At 48.1% G+C, this 16,983-nt stretch overlaps 1 protein-coding gene across 1 annotated transcript in view; it reads right to left on the bottom strand.

Moving 5' to 3' along the window:
• Positions 1-16,983, bottom strand: part of PLEKHG4 (pleckstrin homology and RhoGEF domain containing G4) — an 82,376-nt gene that overhangs the window by 59,128 nt on the left and 6,265 nt on the right. The window contains exons 2-3 of the mRNA XM_066557645.1: positions 9,332-9,529; positions 1,430-3,539 (exon numbers count right to left, since the gene is read on the bottom strand). Of these exons, the coding sequence (XP_066413742.1) occupies positions 1,430-3,539; positions 9,332-9,529 (2,308 nt within the window). The remainder of the gene's footprint in view (positions 1-1,429; positions 3,540-9,331; positions 9,530-16,983) is intronic.

The following is a 16,983-nucleotide window of genomic DNA, read 5'->3' as shown; positions in this document are numbered from 1 at the left end:
CCACCAAGACCCACAGATAGGCAGAAGGTGATTTTTTTTTTCTGCTCATGGTGACAGATGCTCAGACAGATGTGTGCTGCAGAAATAGAAATTCTGAGCTGACCCCTCCATTTTGCAAAAGAGAAATGCTTGTCACTTCAAAAGTATCAGAAATGCCTGGTAACCCTGGGCTTGCCTAACTATAGATTTGTTTGATGCAAATGTTAATGAAGTTTTATTTTAATCAGTGGACACTAATTTAGCTCCATTAGAAGGTCACTAAGATATCAGGTAAAATGTGAGTTTTGGGCACCTGAGAAGCAGCTGTGTGTGCAGTCAAATGGAATCATGCAGCAGCTCTTGGCCACATAATTTGGGACAAGGGCAAGCATTACAGTGGCAGCACATCCCAAGACAACCAGCTCTGGATCTGTTGCCCCAGAGGCCCAAACATGCTCTAGCAACGTGGGGATGTACGCCAACCCTTTCAAGAGTCCTCACTCCAACATTTCAAGCTGGGTAATTTTCCTAGCCAGGGGTCTCAGGGAATGAGAGCTGCCGAACTGGAATGGCATGTTCCACCCGCCCCCGCCGCACACCCGCTCCTCTGTGTGATCTGCATATCGAGCTGCAGCTTTCCAGACTCAGCAGAGCTGGGCAAAGCCCACACCGGGCCGTGCGGTTACACACCGCCTGCCTACAGTCTGCTGCAAAAGGCACACACCTGGATTGCCCTCTCAGTCCTCCTGAAGCAGCACAGCTCCAGCTCAGGAACCCAAGCATCAAGAAATCTGGGTAATACCTGCTTGAACATTCCATCTGAGTTAGATGCTTCATTTCTGTGCTCTCCCACTCAAGTTAAACAGCTCCTACTTGAAACACAATCGAGCTGAAGAAAGCATGCCGGAGGGGAAGGCAGGGAAGAGGGGGGAATCCCTCAGCTCTGCAGCTTGCTGCCTGAATCAGTTAACAGCACATACATTTGTTGATCTTCAGGTCACATTACACAACTAGTATTTTACTGTGGCATCCACTGCTGCTTCCTCTTGCCACAGCCATCTTCCTAAAGCCAGTTTTCAACTATGAAAGACTTGTACAGTTAGACAAGTCTCTCCTCATACATTCTGCACATCATGAACGTAAGCAGGAGGAGGCCACCAGCAATCAGATTAACTGAAATTAAAAGCTTCTTCCAATGGAATTTTGTTCTGTACCAACATAAATTTGCAAAGAATTATTAAACAAAATACCACAATAAACCCAACTGTGAAGAGAAAGCTAATTTCATGCCACAAAAAATGACAATTTATCTCTTCCCAGCATTTTGTGCTATTACCCCAAAGCCTCCCACATGTATTTATCAAATCCTGCCTGATAAGTAGTACTCCTTGAGGATTTTGCTTTCAATCCATGTTACCAAACACAACCAACAAACACCCAATGGCTGTACCTTTAGGAGGTGATGCCCCCGATGATGCCTCTGGCTGGGAGTGCAGAGTGGTAGGCTCTGTATGCCCCTCAGCAGATCCTGAGGACAGTGGTCCACCCTCCAATTCCTCCTCAATGGATTCCAGTGTTTTTGAGGCTGTAGTCTTCAACCTTTCCCTGTAAGAACAACTTTCCTGGTTCTCCACCTGTCCCTGCAAGTCCTGTACTGCAACATGCTCCTGGTTCAGCAGAGAATTCTCTTCACTTTCACAGCCATGGTTTTCCACCAGCCTTTGCGGTTCCTCAAACGTCCCTCCAGACCTCTGCATTTTGAACAGACTTGAGTCGTCTTCTTGTGCATTGGGAGCCAACAAGTCACTGTTATTTAGTTGTTCCGCCATCTGATTCTCCTCTGCTGACTGGGCAGTTTTGAGTGGTATGGTTTCTTCAGCCTTTTTATGCTCTTGCTCTTCACCATCTGACAAGGTTCCATCCGCTGGAGCTTTCACAGAACAGTGACTATGACTAGTCTGATTTTCATTTACAGTCAACATTTCTTGAGACTCTTTCACTTCCTCTTGGCTGTCCCTTCTTCCCACCTCAAATTCATCTACATCTCCTTGGCTCTCTTCTGGAGGACTTAATGCAGAACTGCTATTTGCCTCATTATTGCTGCAGCCAGCACTTACATCTGCCATGTTCCCTGAAGGAGAGCCTCTCTCCCCACCTACCTCTGAATTCTCAGGCAATGTAGTGACCTGAACTGGCTCAACACTTCCACTGACAACCTGGCAAGAGACATCAGAAGCTTCCTTTAGTGTGCAACATGGTCCCAAAGGCCCTAGGACAGGTCCAGAAGAAACATCCATCAGTGTCACCTCCTTTTGACCCTCAGTCAGTGGTTCTGTGCGTACTCCCAGCATCACTTCCTCTTTGGCAGCAGTAGCATCTAGAATCACTTCTGGGCTCTGCTCCAATGTTTCAACACCAGCATTTTCACTAGGTCCATCCCTTTGTCCCTCCACGTTTCCAGGGGCACCAGGCACTCGTGCCCTGCAGCTGACAGCATCTCCAGCACACACATCAGTGTAGCTGCACAGTGCGTATCGCTCACCGTGAGTCTCCCGCTCTACAGATGAATCTTCTGCACGGCAAGCAGGAGGCTCAGCCATAGGAAAGTTATCACCCATACTTCCAGGATCAGCTGGTATCAGCTGACCTTCTGGGGACAGTTCTCCATGTGCCATCACTTTGTTGCCTTCCAACGGAGTAACATTTTTGAGAACTTCTGGAGAAGTGCTCAGAGTGTCCATTTGACAGTGCTCTTTCTGCATAAGTGCTGACTGAATTAAGTTCTTGGAGTAGGTGCTGTCTTGTATGACAATAAACCTGTGCTTGCCTTTAGACTCATTCACTCGTGCCCTGGGCTGAGTTAAATAACTTAATGCCAGCGACTGTGTTAAAGATCCTGTTTGTGGCCCAAATCTGGGCAGCGAAACTTCTGCCAGCTCAACGTACTCTCCTTCAAGGTCACTTTCCAAGTTCTCTTGAGTCACAGGACTTGTACAGACACCATTGATCAGAGCTTCATTTAACTGTGGAGCTGTGCTGCTAATGACAGGGTTGTCTCGATTTGAGCTTAATTCTTGTAGATACTGAGACCTCAGGTCTGGTGAACCGCACTTAGTACGGTCCGTGGAGAGGCACAAAATTGAACGTTCCTCTGTTATTTCTGGAGAGATGATATTGTTTTCAATTATTTTTGGTTTATTTATAAATTCAGGATTAACCACTTTATCCCAGGGGACACGAAATATTTTGTCATCAGTGGTTAGTAAACAATTTTCCAGTGCTATGCCCATCCGCTCTCCATTGAACGTACTCAACCATTCCAGAGTAAAAATAGAGGTATATGAAACTTCTGGAATCACCACTTCTTCTACATTATGCTTATCTTTTGCCAAACATTTCAGTACAATTCTTGGAGGCTTCTTCAGAGAGGGGACCACCTGCAGATAGAAGTCACCAGGCTTCAAGATTTGCCAGTCAATGGAAGCTAGCTGGATTACAATCTTCTCTTGAATACACAGGGGCCAGCCCGCATGGCGAAACAGCAACCCGCAGTACGGAGCCTGTGGAGACAAGAGAACGTGTTTTCAGCACCAGCAAAAGATCTCAGCTCAAGCTTCTCTGGAAGAGATCAAGAAAACAGATTAATCTAGAGTCTTTGCTTATTGCAAGTTTTCCACACTAAGGTCTTCTCTTGAAAAAGCAGAAATAAGAAAATCTACCAACACGAACCACCCATGCAGGACAGGTGGGCACAAGTTACACTGGGAAGCTGCAACATCCCACTGAAGAGGACAGTGCAAAAAAACCCAGGAGATAGGAAGCAGCAAATGAGGAAAGCACAGCAGAGCTACAGAGAAAGAAAGCAGCAAATGCCATCAGCAAGCTGTGAGGAACCACACTTAATATACCAGCAATTTACTCATTCCCAAAACATAGCAGCACTCAGGCCGTGCCTCAGACAAATCCCACACAAGTAAAAGAACTGAAGTTTCACGGCTGAACTGACTTGACTCAGTTATTTACAGCTTTATCACAACTTCAAAAAATAAAGTCCAGTGCTTTGAACTTGATTCTGTTTGGGTAAGATTTAAATTAAGCCATTCTATAAGCCATCAATTCCACAATTAATTTCATCTTTTTCTGTATGACGAGGCTTTGGATTCAATTAATTCAAGTATTTTGCCATACAGCAGAGAAACCAGAGAACAGAAAGGAACTTCCTGGATCCTCACACATCTTGAAACAACAGGTACTGGCATAAAGCAATTTCTTTCTTATGTTCATCAAGCCTTCAGCCCCACCAGATTTCTAACTCTCCTTGCACCTGAAGCAAAGTTGCTCACAGGCTTAGAAACCCAAATCATCCTTCAGATTCAGTAATTCCTCCTCCTCCTCAATCCTCTATTTTCTGGATGTGTTTTCATTGCTTAGACTTATTAACCCATGTCACATGACCTTAGCATGTCTACCTTCATCATCTCCTCAGTGTGCCTGAAGTATCTCCTTTGTAATGCCTATTTCTTTTCCTTAAAAACCATTTGTTCATTGTGCAAAGCATTGTAAAACATGGCCTGTAATGGCATCACCACTTCCCAAATGTGCTTCCTAGAAGCATCTCTTAAAGCTAAGATCCCACTTGTCTTCCAGTCACGCTCCTACAGTAGCCCAGTCACCTACTGGTTTTTCTTTTCAAACTGATGAACTCCAGTTCACAACAGAAGTTCTGCCTCCCACTTTGTGGAGGCACATGCTTGCCCTCTGAGTCTACCATTAGAAAATTTAAGTATAAAGTTTTAGAGCTCATCTTGTGCAATGCATTTACCACCCTCCTCTGCCGGGTTATAGTTTGTGTGTCTCAGGCTGGTTTCACCACAAACATGCCATACATACTCTTACTTTTTATGCCAAGGTCATGGATGAGAAGCACAGTGTGTTTCATGACTCCTGCCTCCAACTCCATTTTCCCCCCAGTACAAACACCCTCCCTCCCTTTCACCAGTTTGTAGCCATCTTGCAATTCTTGCATAAACCTCAACCCCTTTGACACAGTAATTAATCTTCCATATGACTCCATAATAAATCCTTTATGGCAGAGATTAAACAATGGAACTTATCTCTCTAGAGAGAGTTGGTTTATTAAAAAGGCTGTTGTGACACTACCTGCCATGGAGCAAACCACATGAAAACGTTATTCAGTTTTTCATGGGTCAGTTAATTCAGTCCTTGCTCAGTGCACAATGTTGTAGGCTCAGCTTGTTCTCTGTATTTTGTTACTAGTCCTGACTTAACAGATTCAATAAAATCCCTGCTACCAGACATTCAGCATTCTATGGTAACTTCTTCCATATTCCAGGATGGAGACCTGCCAGTCCTATTTCTTCAAAATAGTCAAGTTCAGTCACAGTAGTTTTGCTTCTGTTCACTTATTGCTACTGCCTAACTAATGTACTTACACACTGTATCACTACAAAAAGAAACCTGACTTTAGTTTTCATTTACTTGAAGGATCATATTAATATTACCTTTCTATTCTAACCTTGACTCAGAGCAGACACACATCCCCTTCTTTCCTCTTTCTATGAAGTTAGAACCAAAAAGCCCTCTAACCTGACACACAGCTGCTTGAACTTCCCTCAAAGGCTAAGCTGGGCAGTCTGATGTTCTCAGGCTTTCTGATCAGCAAGGCACAGATGCCTCTGTCACTAAGCTCCTTTCATCCACAATGCAGTTAAACTCAGCAAACCAAGACCACCTCTTGCAGCAGTTTGCACAAGCTGCTTCTGGCTCCAGCAGGTCTCAGGCTAAATGTACCTCATGGACTCTTCTATCAAGCTCAAGGCCAATAAAGCTTGTGGCTCTGACCAAAGTGCCCAAATCAAGTACTTTGTACATAAGTTTTAAACTAGAGCAATTTGCAGTTTTCCAGAAGAGACTGTACTACTGCAGCACACCAACCCCTCTTCTCCCATTATAGGATCTCCTAGTAGGTATATTAAGGCCAAGGGTCTGTACCAAGGGTCTTTCAGGGGAAAAAGAGGCAGATGAAGATCAGTTCCCAAACTATTATAGCTCATAGGACTGAAAAGTGAAAGAGACAATCAGCAGCAGCATAAACATAAAGCTGAATTCCATCAGCACATACTTGACATAGAGATTCTGTTAAAATTTGGATGCAGAGTAACCCACTGGAGGGTCACTCATACATTAAGAAATTCCAAACAGCCTCCCTGTTTAGATGCTTACTTGTCTGCCTACTGACTCATAAGGAGAAAACTCAGCAATAAAATCACCAAAACCAAAATGCAGAATGCATTGAAGTTCCTGAAAAGCCCTACAAAGCCACAATCTAAACTGCATCAGGAGCCAGAGTAACATCCAAAACAGGAATGCAAGTCCCACAATAGCCTAAACATTACAGAGCTTTAGAACTTTTAGCAAGTGGAGCATCCTCAGGCTGCTCCTGTTCCAAAATGCACCTTCAAAGGGAAGATTATGTGAAGAGGCTTATTACAGTACCTTTAACATCTCATTTTGAGGCTCAAGGATTTGCTTTTCTCGTGTCCAAACACTACAGAGCCAAACCAGGCCCACCAGAGGAGTGCCAGGAACACCCTCTACACCCAGTGGCTGCAGCCAGGAATAAAGCTGCCTCTGAAGAAAGAGCTGGGCACCAATGACAAAAATGGCACAAAAGCGGAATCTTCTAAAGCTACAGGGATGGTTAAGCTGGAACAGACCATTTAGCTCAGGACATCACCTCAAAGCCAGGGACAAAATCTGGTTTTTAACTTTGTGCTAAGCAGAGACAGACCTCCTTGGAACACCCTTTCCAGACCCTGAGGAATCACTCACAGGCTGATGATTTTAATACACCCAACTGATGCCCATGAACTTGTCTAACACTTCATGAAGCCATTTACACTTTTGTCACTGCAGAGGCTGACAAAAGATCCAGTGCTCTCTAGACTTTCTACAGTAGTCATTCAGACATGAGTTAATTTTTTGCCCTCTAGTGTGTTTAGGAAACGCTCACACGGAGCAGCTGAACTACAAACTAGGGAAAAAGTACTGCTTTTGTTTAGACTGCCTAAAAACTAGGCAAGACATTCAAAAAGCAATTAGTAAGAAACAGTCCCATGTGATTTCAGACTATAAAGATGAAGGCGCATACAGTGGAGGTTTGAGGAAGAAGAGACCACAGCAAATTAAACAAATTTCATAAATAAGAAATAATAAATTTAAAATATCAAACAAGCAGACTTTTAAATAAAATATGGAATAGCCTGGGCCCAACTCTAAAAGGGTACAAGGTACCTAGAGCTTCCCTTGATCTCCCGGTACTAGCACTCCAGAAGCAAAAATCACGAGTCACGGCCTGAAAAGGTCACAACCAAGTAAGAAAAGATCTTGCTCTCTCTCAGACATTTCACACCTCACCAAAAGCCCCCAATACCTAATACTAAGCCGTGTGCAGCCCTCCCTAAAGGCAGCTGCCCAACCCACCCCACATCTTGTTGGTCAGTTGGGTGGGCCACCAGCATCCTGGGCTTCTCCAGTGCCCACTGGCCTCATACTTCCCTTATCAGGACCCCGAGCTCCACCTGCCTTCACCTCTCCCTCCTCAGGACACCCAGCACCCATTGCCCTCACACCTCTCCCTCCTTAGGACACCCAGTGCCCACCGCCTTCACACCTCTCCCTGCTCAGAATGCCCAGCACCCATTGCCCTCACACCTCTCCCTCCTCGGGACGCCCACCACCTATTTCCCTCACACCTCTCCCTCCTTGGGACGCCAACCACCCATTTCCCTCACACCTCTCCCTCCTCACGGCCGAGCACTGCAGCGCCTCGTGTTCCAACGGCCCTCCAACAGCCACCGAAGCCACCGTGCCCGTCAAGGCGGCCCCGCGCTGCTATTGGCTGCTGCAGCCCCCGCTGTCCTCCCATTGGCTGCCAGGCGGCGGAGGCCCGCCCAGCCGCCCTGCCCGCGTTCCCCCGCGCGCCCCGAGGGCCGCGGTGGTTGCGCGGTGGTTGGGCGGCCTTTGCCCTGCGTTCCTCGGGCCCTGGTCCCAACGGCTCCCCTCAGGGACAGCAGCACCGTGCGCCCACCTCACTGCTGCTTTCTTGCCTTCCCCTTCACCGCCTCACCTGCCCAAGGCACCGCTGGCCGCTCAGAAGCTGCCGGGATCTCGAGAAGTGGGGAAATTGCTACCTTGGCTCCTTTAGCGAGGGCGGTGTTTTGGGGAAAGCCGTGAAACATCTTGAAATAATTACCAGTTTGTACAAACGAAAAGCCTTTTGTTTCTTTAAAGGGGAAAAACACACTATGCACCATAGAATTAGAAGCTCCAATTACAGATACTGATGGACTAACATCTATTCCAGTGTTCAGGGTGGGAGAGAGCAGCAAGGTCGTGCACCACCTTGGATCCTCCTCAACTCACAAAGACGGCTGGCACCAAGCTGGAGGCTGGTGACAATACAGGGTGACAAACACTGCACCAAAACACACTTTCAAGATGCCTAGCTCACATGGATCCACCCTGTGTGATGGGTCTGTCCCCCCAGTATTTAATTTCCTCGAAACAAATGAGTAAATGACTATTTCAGTTTCTATTCCATATTTTTCCTCCTCCTAGAAATTCCTTGCCCTCTACCATGAGGACTTGAATTGAAAGCCTGGCCACATGCCCCCTTTGCATTCAGAGACAAAGAAGTTAGAACAAACCTACCTTTTAGGTTGTTTGGGCTGGTTGGGTTTTTTTCATCTTGCAGACTTCAAGCCAAGTTTTGTGATGGAGGTGTTTGACTCATCGTTTCTAACATTTTAGACTCCCAACAGTAAAGCACGTTAATCTTGGACTCGTTCTGGCAGTAAGTGTAATGTGACTCCTTGGGGCTACTGAGCCTTGTGACCGTTCCAGCAACCATCAAAGGGGAGCTGGAGTTTTGGAAAAACACCGACTGAAAGCATTTCTCCCTGCACGTCATTGTGCCAGTGGCAGGAGCCCGACAGCTTCATCCACAGGCCCAGAGAACAGCTGGGGTCAGAGGCCACCCTGGTCAGACACATTTAGCAAACACTTTGCTAAACCTCTTCCTGTGAATCCCTTAAGCCCTTGGTGTTCCTGATTACGGAAACGGAGAGCACTGCTCCACACCTGATCGCTGATCTCTGAAGGGTTAAGATTCAACAACAATTTCTCAACTATTTCCTAATTGTCTGCCTGCCCTCCCACCTAGACTGCCATACATACTCAAGCACTTTTTGCCAGCCGTTTTGCATACAAGAGCAGAAAGAAAACTCTCCAAGAAAGCCTTCACATGCCTTAGAGAGCATGATGTACTCACACAGGCATCCTGCTGAATGCACTGCAGGATGTGCTTAGCTGGAATCAGGAAGTCTATGAGGTAGTGCAGTCCATCCCCACGGTACGTCTTCTCCACCACATCAAAAACTTGGCACAGAACAGTGGCTGCGGTAGCCTCAAATGGAGGGTAGAGTGCTGATAACGTGCTCTGAATGCAGCCGTCCAGTGACTCCGAGTCCTGCCGAGAGAGAAAGCATTAGTGGGACTGGGGCACGATCCGCCCAACGCCCAGGAGCGCGGCCATCGCCAAACGCAGGAGGAACGAAGATCAAAGGAGCCAAGTGCTGTCCTTTCTGGCTTCTTTTGGCACTAGAGATCGCAGGTAAACACAGAAAAGCTCTCCCAAACCAGGAGTGGAGTGCTCGCAGAGCGCTTCACACAGGATTGCCAGCTTTTGCTTACGCAGCAAGTCCTTGTGCTGCCTGCGCGGGGTGGGGCGGCTGTTAGACCACACCGCAGCACGTGAGCGCATGCAAGACAGACAGCCATGGGGTGGGCATCACCAGCCCTGTCCATGGTTTGGGGACACTCCCTGGTGGGCTAAGGGCACCTGCAGTGGGCTGAAGCTCCTCAGCCTCCTGTGCTCTGGAGTCCCAGCCCAGGATAAGGTGCCAGAGCTGTTTGGTTCTGTGGAAAGCCATTCTCCAGAGCGACTCCTCGTTATTCAAAGCTGTTTGCCTCTCTTGAAAGGCTCTACTGCAGGAGCCAGGAGATTTTTGCAGTGCGAGATGCCTCACATGAGGATTCACACAATGTGTGTGAGCAGGGCTGCCTGTGGTCCCTGAGCACACTCATTGATACCTAGGATGCCTGTTCAGGGGGATCGGAGGCAATGGCTTGCCTGCATCCACCTTCATTTGGGAGAACCTGCCAGCCAGAGCCTGCCCATAGTGTCAGGACCAATTCCAGTGCTGGAGGCCAAATTCTGAGTTATTGCATGGGTGTAAATCAAGAGAGCTTGCCAAAAAGTAACAATTAAAAAAAATATAAAGCTGTACATATCTGGAGAGAGGATCAGGATTGCTCCTTTCTTTTCTATTTTAGAGGGGATCCCTTGGGCTAGCTTACAGCCACTGGGAGTAAGTTTTGCTCCAAAACCAAATCAAAGTTTACTCAGGTGTCTGGCCAGATCCTCATCTGATCCAAATCCACCTCCTTTCACTAGAGACAAGAAAAGCACTTCAGCTGCTTACGCAGAAGCTCTACAGCCTCCTGTAGAACAGGAACAACTACATGAACATGCCTGAAAATACACTTCAGTCCCACAGCAAGACTGGGAGAGAAAGTTAAACAAAGCAGTGCCACAATAGCTTACACCACAACCAGGGAACAGTAGAACAAGGGGATCAGGAGGAAACAAATGATTTCACTGCTTCCATCCATTGCAGCACATCTCTGAAGATGCCCCCACCAGCCTGAGAAAGTTCAATAGTCTCAGAGCAAGCCTGAACTGACCTGCAGCCCAGCAGAGATGATGCTCCTCACACAAGCCTTCCCATCTCTTGCAGCTTACCGATCTCCAGGTTCCTCCTTTAGAGGGTTGGGTGTTTAAGCACAACATAAACTCCCTGCTCTGATGCAAAGCCACCTTGTAGGACAGCCTATGGGACTGCACAGGAGAGGGGAGGACACCCAGGTGATGCCTCCACAATCCCTGCCTGCAATGAGCTGGCAGAACTACGGTGACAGGCAAACCACACATTGCCTGTGGGACAGTACTGCTTCCTTCCTTGCCTTTTCTGCTCTTTCTCCTGATGTCAGCAAAAGCAAGGCTAGATGGATGGCAGCAGGCTCCTAAAGTGCCCACACCTTTTCTGAGAGACCAACTGCCTCCTGCAATACTCAAGGCCAATGCAGCTAGATAAACAGAGGTTAAGGAGCTATTTTTCATACACATAGAATCACATCATTCCTTAGTTGGAATACTTAATCCAGTATTCTTAAACCAAGAATTCCAAAAGCAAGACCCCTATGTGCACACTCCGTAGAGCTGAATTCTAGGGGATGAGCATTTAACTCTAATTCTAAATAGGAGGAGAAGGCTGTTTTAAACAATTTACTTTCCACTCAGAAAAATAATAACCTCTGTTGATACCAATCAGTCCCAGCAAGTGCCTGTGACCTTGTCAGATAAAACTGGCCTTCACACAGGTGCTTTCCCACCCTACCAGTCACCTTCTTGGGCACTATCATAGCATTGCTGCTGGCAGCAATCTCCCTCTGACCCTCCACAGCCCACAAGTTCAAAACATCAATCAAAACCAGCTGGGGTTTGTTCTGCACCATCTTCTGCTTGAGCAAAATTCTTTCAGATATCAATCCCTCCCCAAAATAAATTTGTTAAGTTCACTGTTGCAAATAAAACAAAGAAGTCAAAATATTTGCACATGAGTCAGTGCATTGCTCTAAGGTTCTCACACCATTCCTCCTGCCTTAGAGTTCACAAAACAATTATTAACATTGGCACCAAATCAAAAATCCTTTATATGGTTAAAATAAACCAGGTTGTACCTTATCCTTTCTTTAGTAAAATTCAAAATAACCATAGCCTGTAGCCATTGCAGAGTGCAGTGCTAACTGCACTCCTGAGCACAGAGGCTTTCTCTCCCTCTGGCTAGATTATACCACAAAGCCATGATAGCTGTGTAGATTTCTAAGGGATAGAGAGAAGGTTTCAACCATTACCTTTTGGTAGAAAGAGATGTTTGCACCAGTCTCTGCTAATTCTGCAGGAAAAGCCCCAAACAAGAAGTAGATTCCCATGTCCCACTGTGCTGCATTGGATTGCAGCACCAGAATCCTTGGGAGGGTACAGAGCACAGTAGCCTCTGTGTGCTGCAGAGGAATGTGGAGGTGACACTGCTCCTCAGTGCTCCCATCCAGGATGGTCACCCAGGGATAGCTCCTGCCTGGAAGGAGGGTGAAACATGGTACTGCCTCAGAAGCCACCTTGAAAATACAGAGGGCAGAACACGGCAGAGCTTGGGGCCTGCAACAGCAACATACTCTCCTTCAGCAGGGGATTCATTAACCCAGCTCACAATCCTAGGGATGGGGCTGCTTATTGGCACTAATTAACTTCTCAGACTGCAGAGGGGCTGGAGGAAAGCACCTCAGCCAGGACTACAAGAGGCCTCATGGAGCTGCTGTGGAATGCCAGAGCACAGATGGGCAGCCTTAGACATCCTGCCTGCTGCCAGGGCCTGCTGCCATGCACGTGGGGGAGATGTGGTTTGCAGGCACAGGGAGTTCATAGAAACCAGAGAAAGGGATAGTGCCCTGTGGTCCTGAGGCTGATAAACCTGAAGTCTAGAGCCTATCTCACCTACATCAAGGAATCATAAAATGAGTAATGAAGGGACCACTGGCGGTCATCTGTCCAACTTCTCTGCTCCAGAATGCCCCAGACCATATTAGGATCACCCTAGACCTCTGCAGGGTCACCTGGAGCATGTTACTCCAGACAGCTTTTGAATATCTCCAGAGAAGGAGACTCCACAATCTCTGGGCAACTTGTTCCAGAGGTTCCATCCCTTATCTCAAACAGGCAGTGTAACCCCCAGCAGGCACAAGGAGAAACTTTTGTGACCCGGGATAAGTGAACAGCACCCGGAGAGAAGGAGAACAAGCTAAACCTAAAAGAATCCATGGAGGGGCACTCCTACCCCAGCACATTTCCACTACAACCAGCTCACAGTGGTCCCCAAGAGCTGGCAGAGCCTGGCACAGGAGCCTGCTGAAAAAAAACCAGCCTCCTTCAGGGACTACACATTTCAAGCTTCCCTGCTTCCAACACTGTTGCCACATCTCTCTCACAAGAAAGATCCTGGACATGTGCTGCTTTTCAGCCACTGGGCACAAACACCAACAGGAGCACTTTCCAAGCAAGCCAGAGAGCATCTCTGCAAGCAAAAGGAGTCGTGGGATTCAAATGGTTCTTTGTCAATAGCACGGGAGGACCTATAAACTCCAGCTCACTGCCACCACTCCACCACACCTCCCAAAAGAGAAACACGCTTTTAAAATAACTCCTCTATAAATCAAGGCGCTAAATAAAGCCCAGGTTAAGGTCATGTCCGGCCAAACTGGCTTTCACTGCTGCTCAGCTGAGAGCCAGCTGCAGGGGCTGGAGCACAGGGACAGAGGAGGAAAGCACCACACAGGGATGGGATGGGATGGGCTCCATGGGCTGAGCCATGTGACAGGAACTACCCAGCATGGTCGCACCCAGGAGGCCAGGAGAGCAGTGAGAACCCAGGAGGAGTTCACAACTGGCAGAGGGCTTGGGTCTGAACCGTGCGTGGGTGCGCTGCCCTCCTTCCCCTGCATATCACAGGAGCCACGGATGCTGTGACAAATAGAGCAATAAAGACTGTTGTGACAAAGCTCTGCTGCTCAGCCCTCAGAGCCCCATTCCATCACAAACTGCAGCAAGAACCAGGAGTCAATCAGAAATGAAGCTACGAGTGCCTGGGCAGAAGAGGAGCCCAGCAGCTGTTGCAAACCTGCTTAGGGGATGTATCTACTTCTCCTGGTGCAAGTTGACACTGCAGGCTGGAAGAGGAGCCTGCCATGAGGCATCTGGAGTAACCAGGAGCTTCTTAGGCTTTTCTAGGTACACTGATGGAATTTTCTGCCACTGGGAACTCCTGTCATTCTACATTTTTTCTTACTCAGAACTGAACTTCTTCCTCTTCGAGACCTACTGCTTACCAATTAAGTGTGAACCCTGAAGAACCTCCTCCAGGTTTGGAGAACAAAATGTCAGCCTACCTGGGGAGCAGAGAGGTCATCCCCAGGGCTACACACACACTTCACACAGCATCAGAATATCTGTGCTCTTCAAGCAAGAGACAGCAACCCAAGCAGCTCAGGACAATGTAAATCAGTGCAGGGGAGACCTGCAATGCTTCTGGACCCACCTGGGACAGCAAAGCCTTGGCAGCATTTTCCCTACAATTCACCAAAGCACTTTGCTCATTTTGCCTACAAAGTACTGAGTCTTGGTCAAGGCAAACATGAAGAGGCACAACTCTTCCCTGATGACAGCCCAGATGCTGTCTGCAGACTACTAAAAAAGATTATTTTGTTGAGACTAACATGGGTTTGACTAACCCATGACTTATGGCAGACAGCTCTCCTTTCCAGCAGGCTGGACTGGCCCATGTAACACGCCGAGGATTCATCCTGCAACAGGAATTTACTTAAAGAACGTACAGCTCTGCTTTCCCAAACCTACACTCCCATTTGAGCTGCCAGAGAATGAAACTACATGTGCCAAATGCCCCAGTTAAATCCAGAGCTTGCCATGGCTTGGCAGAACAAGGAGCATGGCTGGCCCATGGAGCAGAGCCCAGCAGGCTGCGAGTACAGAGAGTGGTGCCCGTGGTACACCCAGCTCTGAGTCACGGAGCCTCTGGGCTCCTGCTCAGCAGGGAGACCTTGCCAGAGCTCCCGCAACTTTGTCCTTCTTCTGCCAGCTGCCCGGAGCGTGGCCACGTCCTGCACGCACCCTTTTTGTCCCCTCTTGCCCAGGTGCCAAGATCCAGTGCAAAGGCAGAGCAGGAGAGACCAGAGTGTGCAAAGGTGAGGGGAAGAAATGACCCAACCCTCCCACACCCCAGACTGGAAAGTAGAAATAATCGCAAAACTGGGGAGAGGCAGAGCTCCAAGCAGCACAGCACAGCGCCTGCCCATGGCTCCCAGCCAGCTTGGGGACTGGGGGAAAAGGAGCTCACAGCAGGGGCTGAGCAGGGCTGGGTTAGCTGGTCCCTCCGCCAGCACAGGCTGCTGTGCTGCACCACTTGGCTGGGGCTGCTCAGATCTCAGCTGACGTGAGAAACCTCATTTCCAGTAAAAACAGACCTCTGGGCTTTCCATGAAGCCTTTCCACTTTCTGACACAGAGCCGAAAGACAGACTGCTTTCCCTTTAAATAAAGGAGACATTTCTGTGTTCAGAAAGGTCTCTGGCTAAAAAGAGGGCTTGTTTTTCTGACAAAATTTGAGATTTCCCACTCCATTGCTGCAGAGAGGAGAACCCTCCCAGCCCCATTTCCTGAGCTGTTCTAATCACAGCGGCAATGAGTTCAAGAGAGAAAAATCTTCCCAGAGCAAGTGCCAGCTCCCCCCTCTGCTGCTTGCTCTGAGGCTCAGGGGGAGGCTGAGAAGAGGGCGCCTTCCTTCGGCACCCTGCCTTCCTCTGGATAAAATAATGTATTATTAAGAGGTGCAGCTATAGAGGTAGGCATTCCAACTCCTATAATTACACCACCTTCCTGTGAGATAACCAGGAACAGGTCTACCTGCTCTTTGGGCTATTGTTTTAGGCTTTTCAGGGAGAAAAGCACAGCACCCACTTCCACTTGGGAGGCAAGTGTTTGCAGTCTCACCCAGGCCAGCTTTGCTGAAGGGCTGTGCCTCCAAAAGCAAGCTGCTTTCTGTGTGCCACCAAGGCATCCCTTGCAGAGGGCATGGCTGCAGCCTGGCTCAGCTCCCCTACACTGAGGCAGGCAGGACTGCTCCATAGCCTGTGGATAAACCAGCTCCTACAGCTTTGCAGGGAGTGGTGCTCTGCAGACAGAGCTCAGAGAATCATTTCCAGATGCCTCCCTCTGTTCTCCCAGCCCTACTCGGTGTTGACGCGGCTGCGGCAGCCAAAGCAGCTCCTACTGGGCAGCACACAGGATTATCATTCCAGGCACTGCAGGAAAACAAGCGCTTGGAAGCGATTAACTCATGATCTCTCATTTAATTAAACAAAGGGAAAATGATGTATTTGCTTTTCAGCTCCGAGGTCCCTGTTCTGCGCATGCTGTAGGTCTGGGCGTGCGCGGCTGGGGAAAGGCAGGCCCAGAGCTGGGTGATCTCTCCAAGCTCAGGCTTGGTTTGTTTTCACTCAAGGGGGGACACCTCAGATTCCTTTGAAAGTGAAGCATGACCTCCTGTGAGCTTCAAGCTTTGGAGTGCACAACTACTCCAGCGCTGTCCTTGTGCTGGAGCAAAAGGCAGGGAATAGCAGAGGCAGCCTGGTTCAGGTACATCCCTGGCTCTGCACCACACTGCAGGTGGCCTAACACAGGTATTACCATATGGCAATATGACTGGTCACCTGAGCCTGCTCCCCAGCCCAAGACCCCTGTTTACTTGGGTTCAATACAGCACCTTCCCCCTAATTCACCTTACTTCTCCCTACTCTTCAGGTTTTTGTCCTCCAGCTTTTCTGGAGAAGAGATTGTAACTTTCTCCTTTGTCTGTGCAACATCCAACACATCAGAAGAGCTGCTGACAACTGCTGAAGATTAAAGAGGCCAAAGTGGGAGTGACCCACAATCCAAGAAAGTTGTCTTTTAGTCAGAGTGGGGAAGAACTGGGAAATGAAGCATTTCCTCACAAGGGCATGTCTCGCTCCCTGATGAGTTCTCAGTGTACTGAGCAGGAGATAGGTCTTTTATCCATAGCAACAAATGAGCCCTGGTCTCAAAGACCAGTTACTTTCTATCAGAAATAGATCAAGGAGATGATATAGGTGTTTAAAGGGCAGCTGAGTGAACAGATCAAAGCCCTGTCCTTAAACAGACATCTTCCAACTGAAACAAGGGTCTGCAAGTGGATGAGAAGAGCTGTGTATAAAA

This window comes from Molothrus aeneus, chromosome 11 (genome assembly GCF_037042795.1).
Source record: "Molothrus aeneus isolate 106 chromosome 11, BPBGC_Maene_1.0, whole genome shotgun sequence".
NCBI lineage: Eukaryota > Metazoa > Chordata > Aves > Passeriformes > Icteridae > Molothrus > Molothrus aeneus.
The sequence above is the reverse complement of the archived record's forward strand: the minus strand, read 5'-3'. Positions and strand labels throughout refer to the sequence as shown.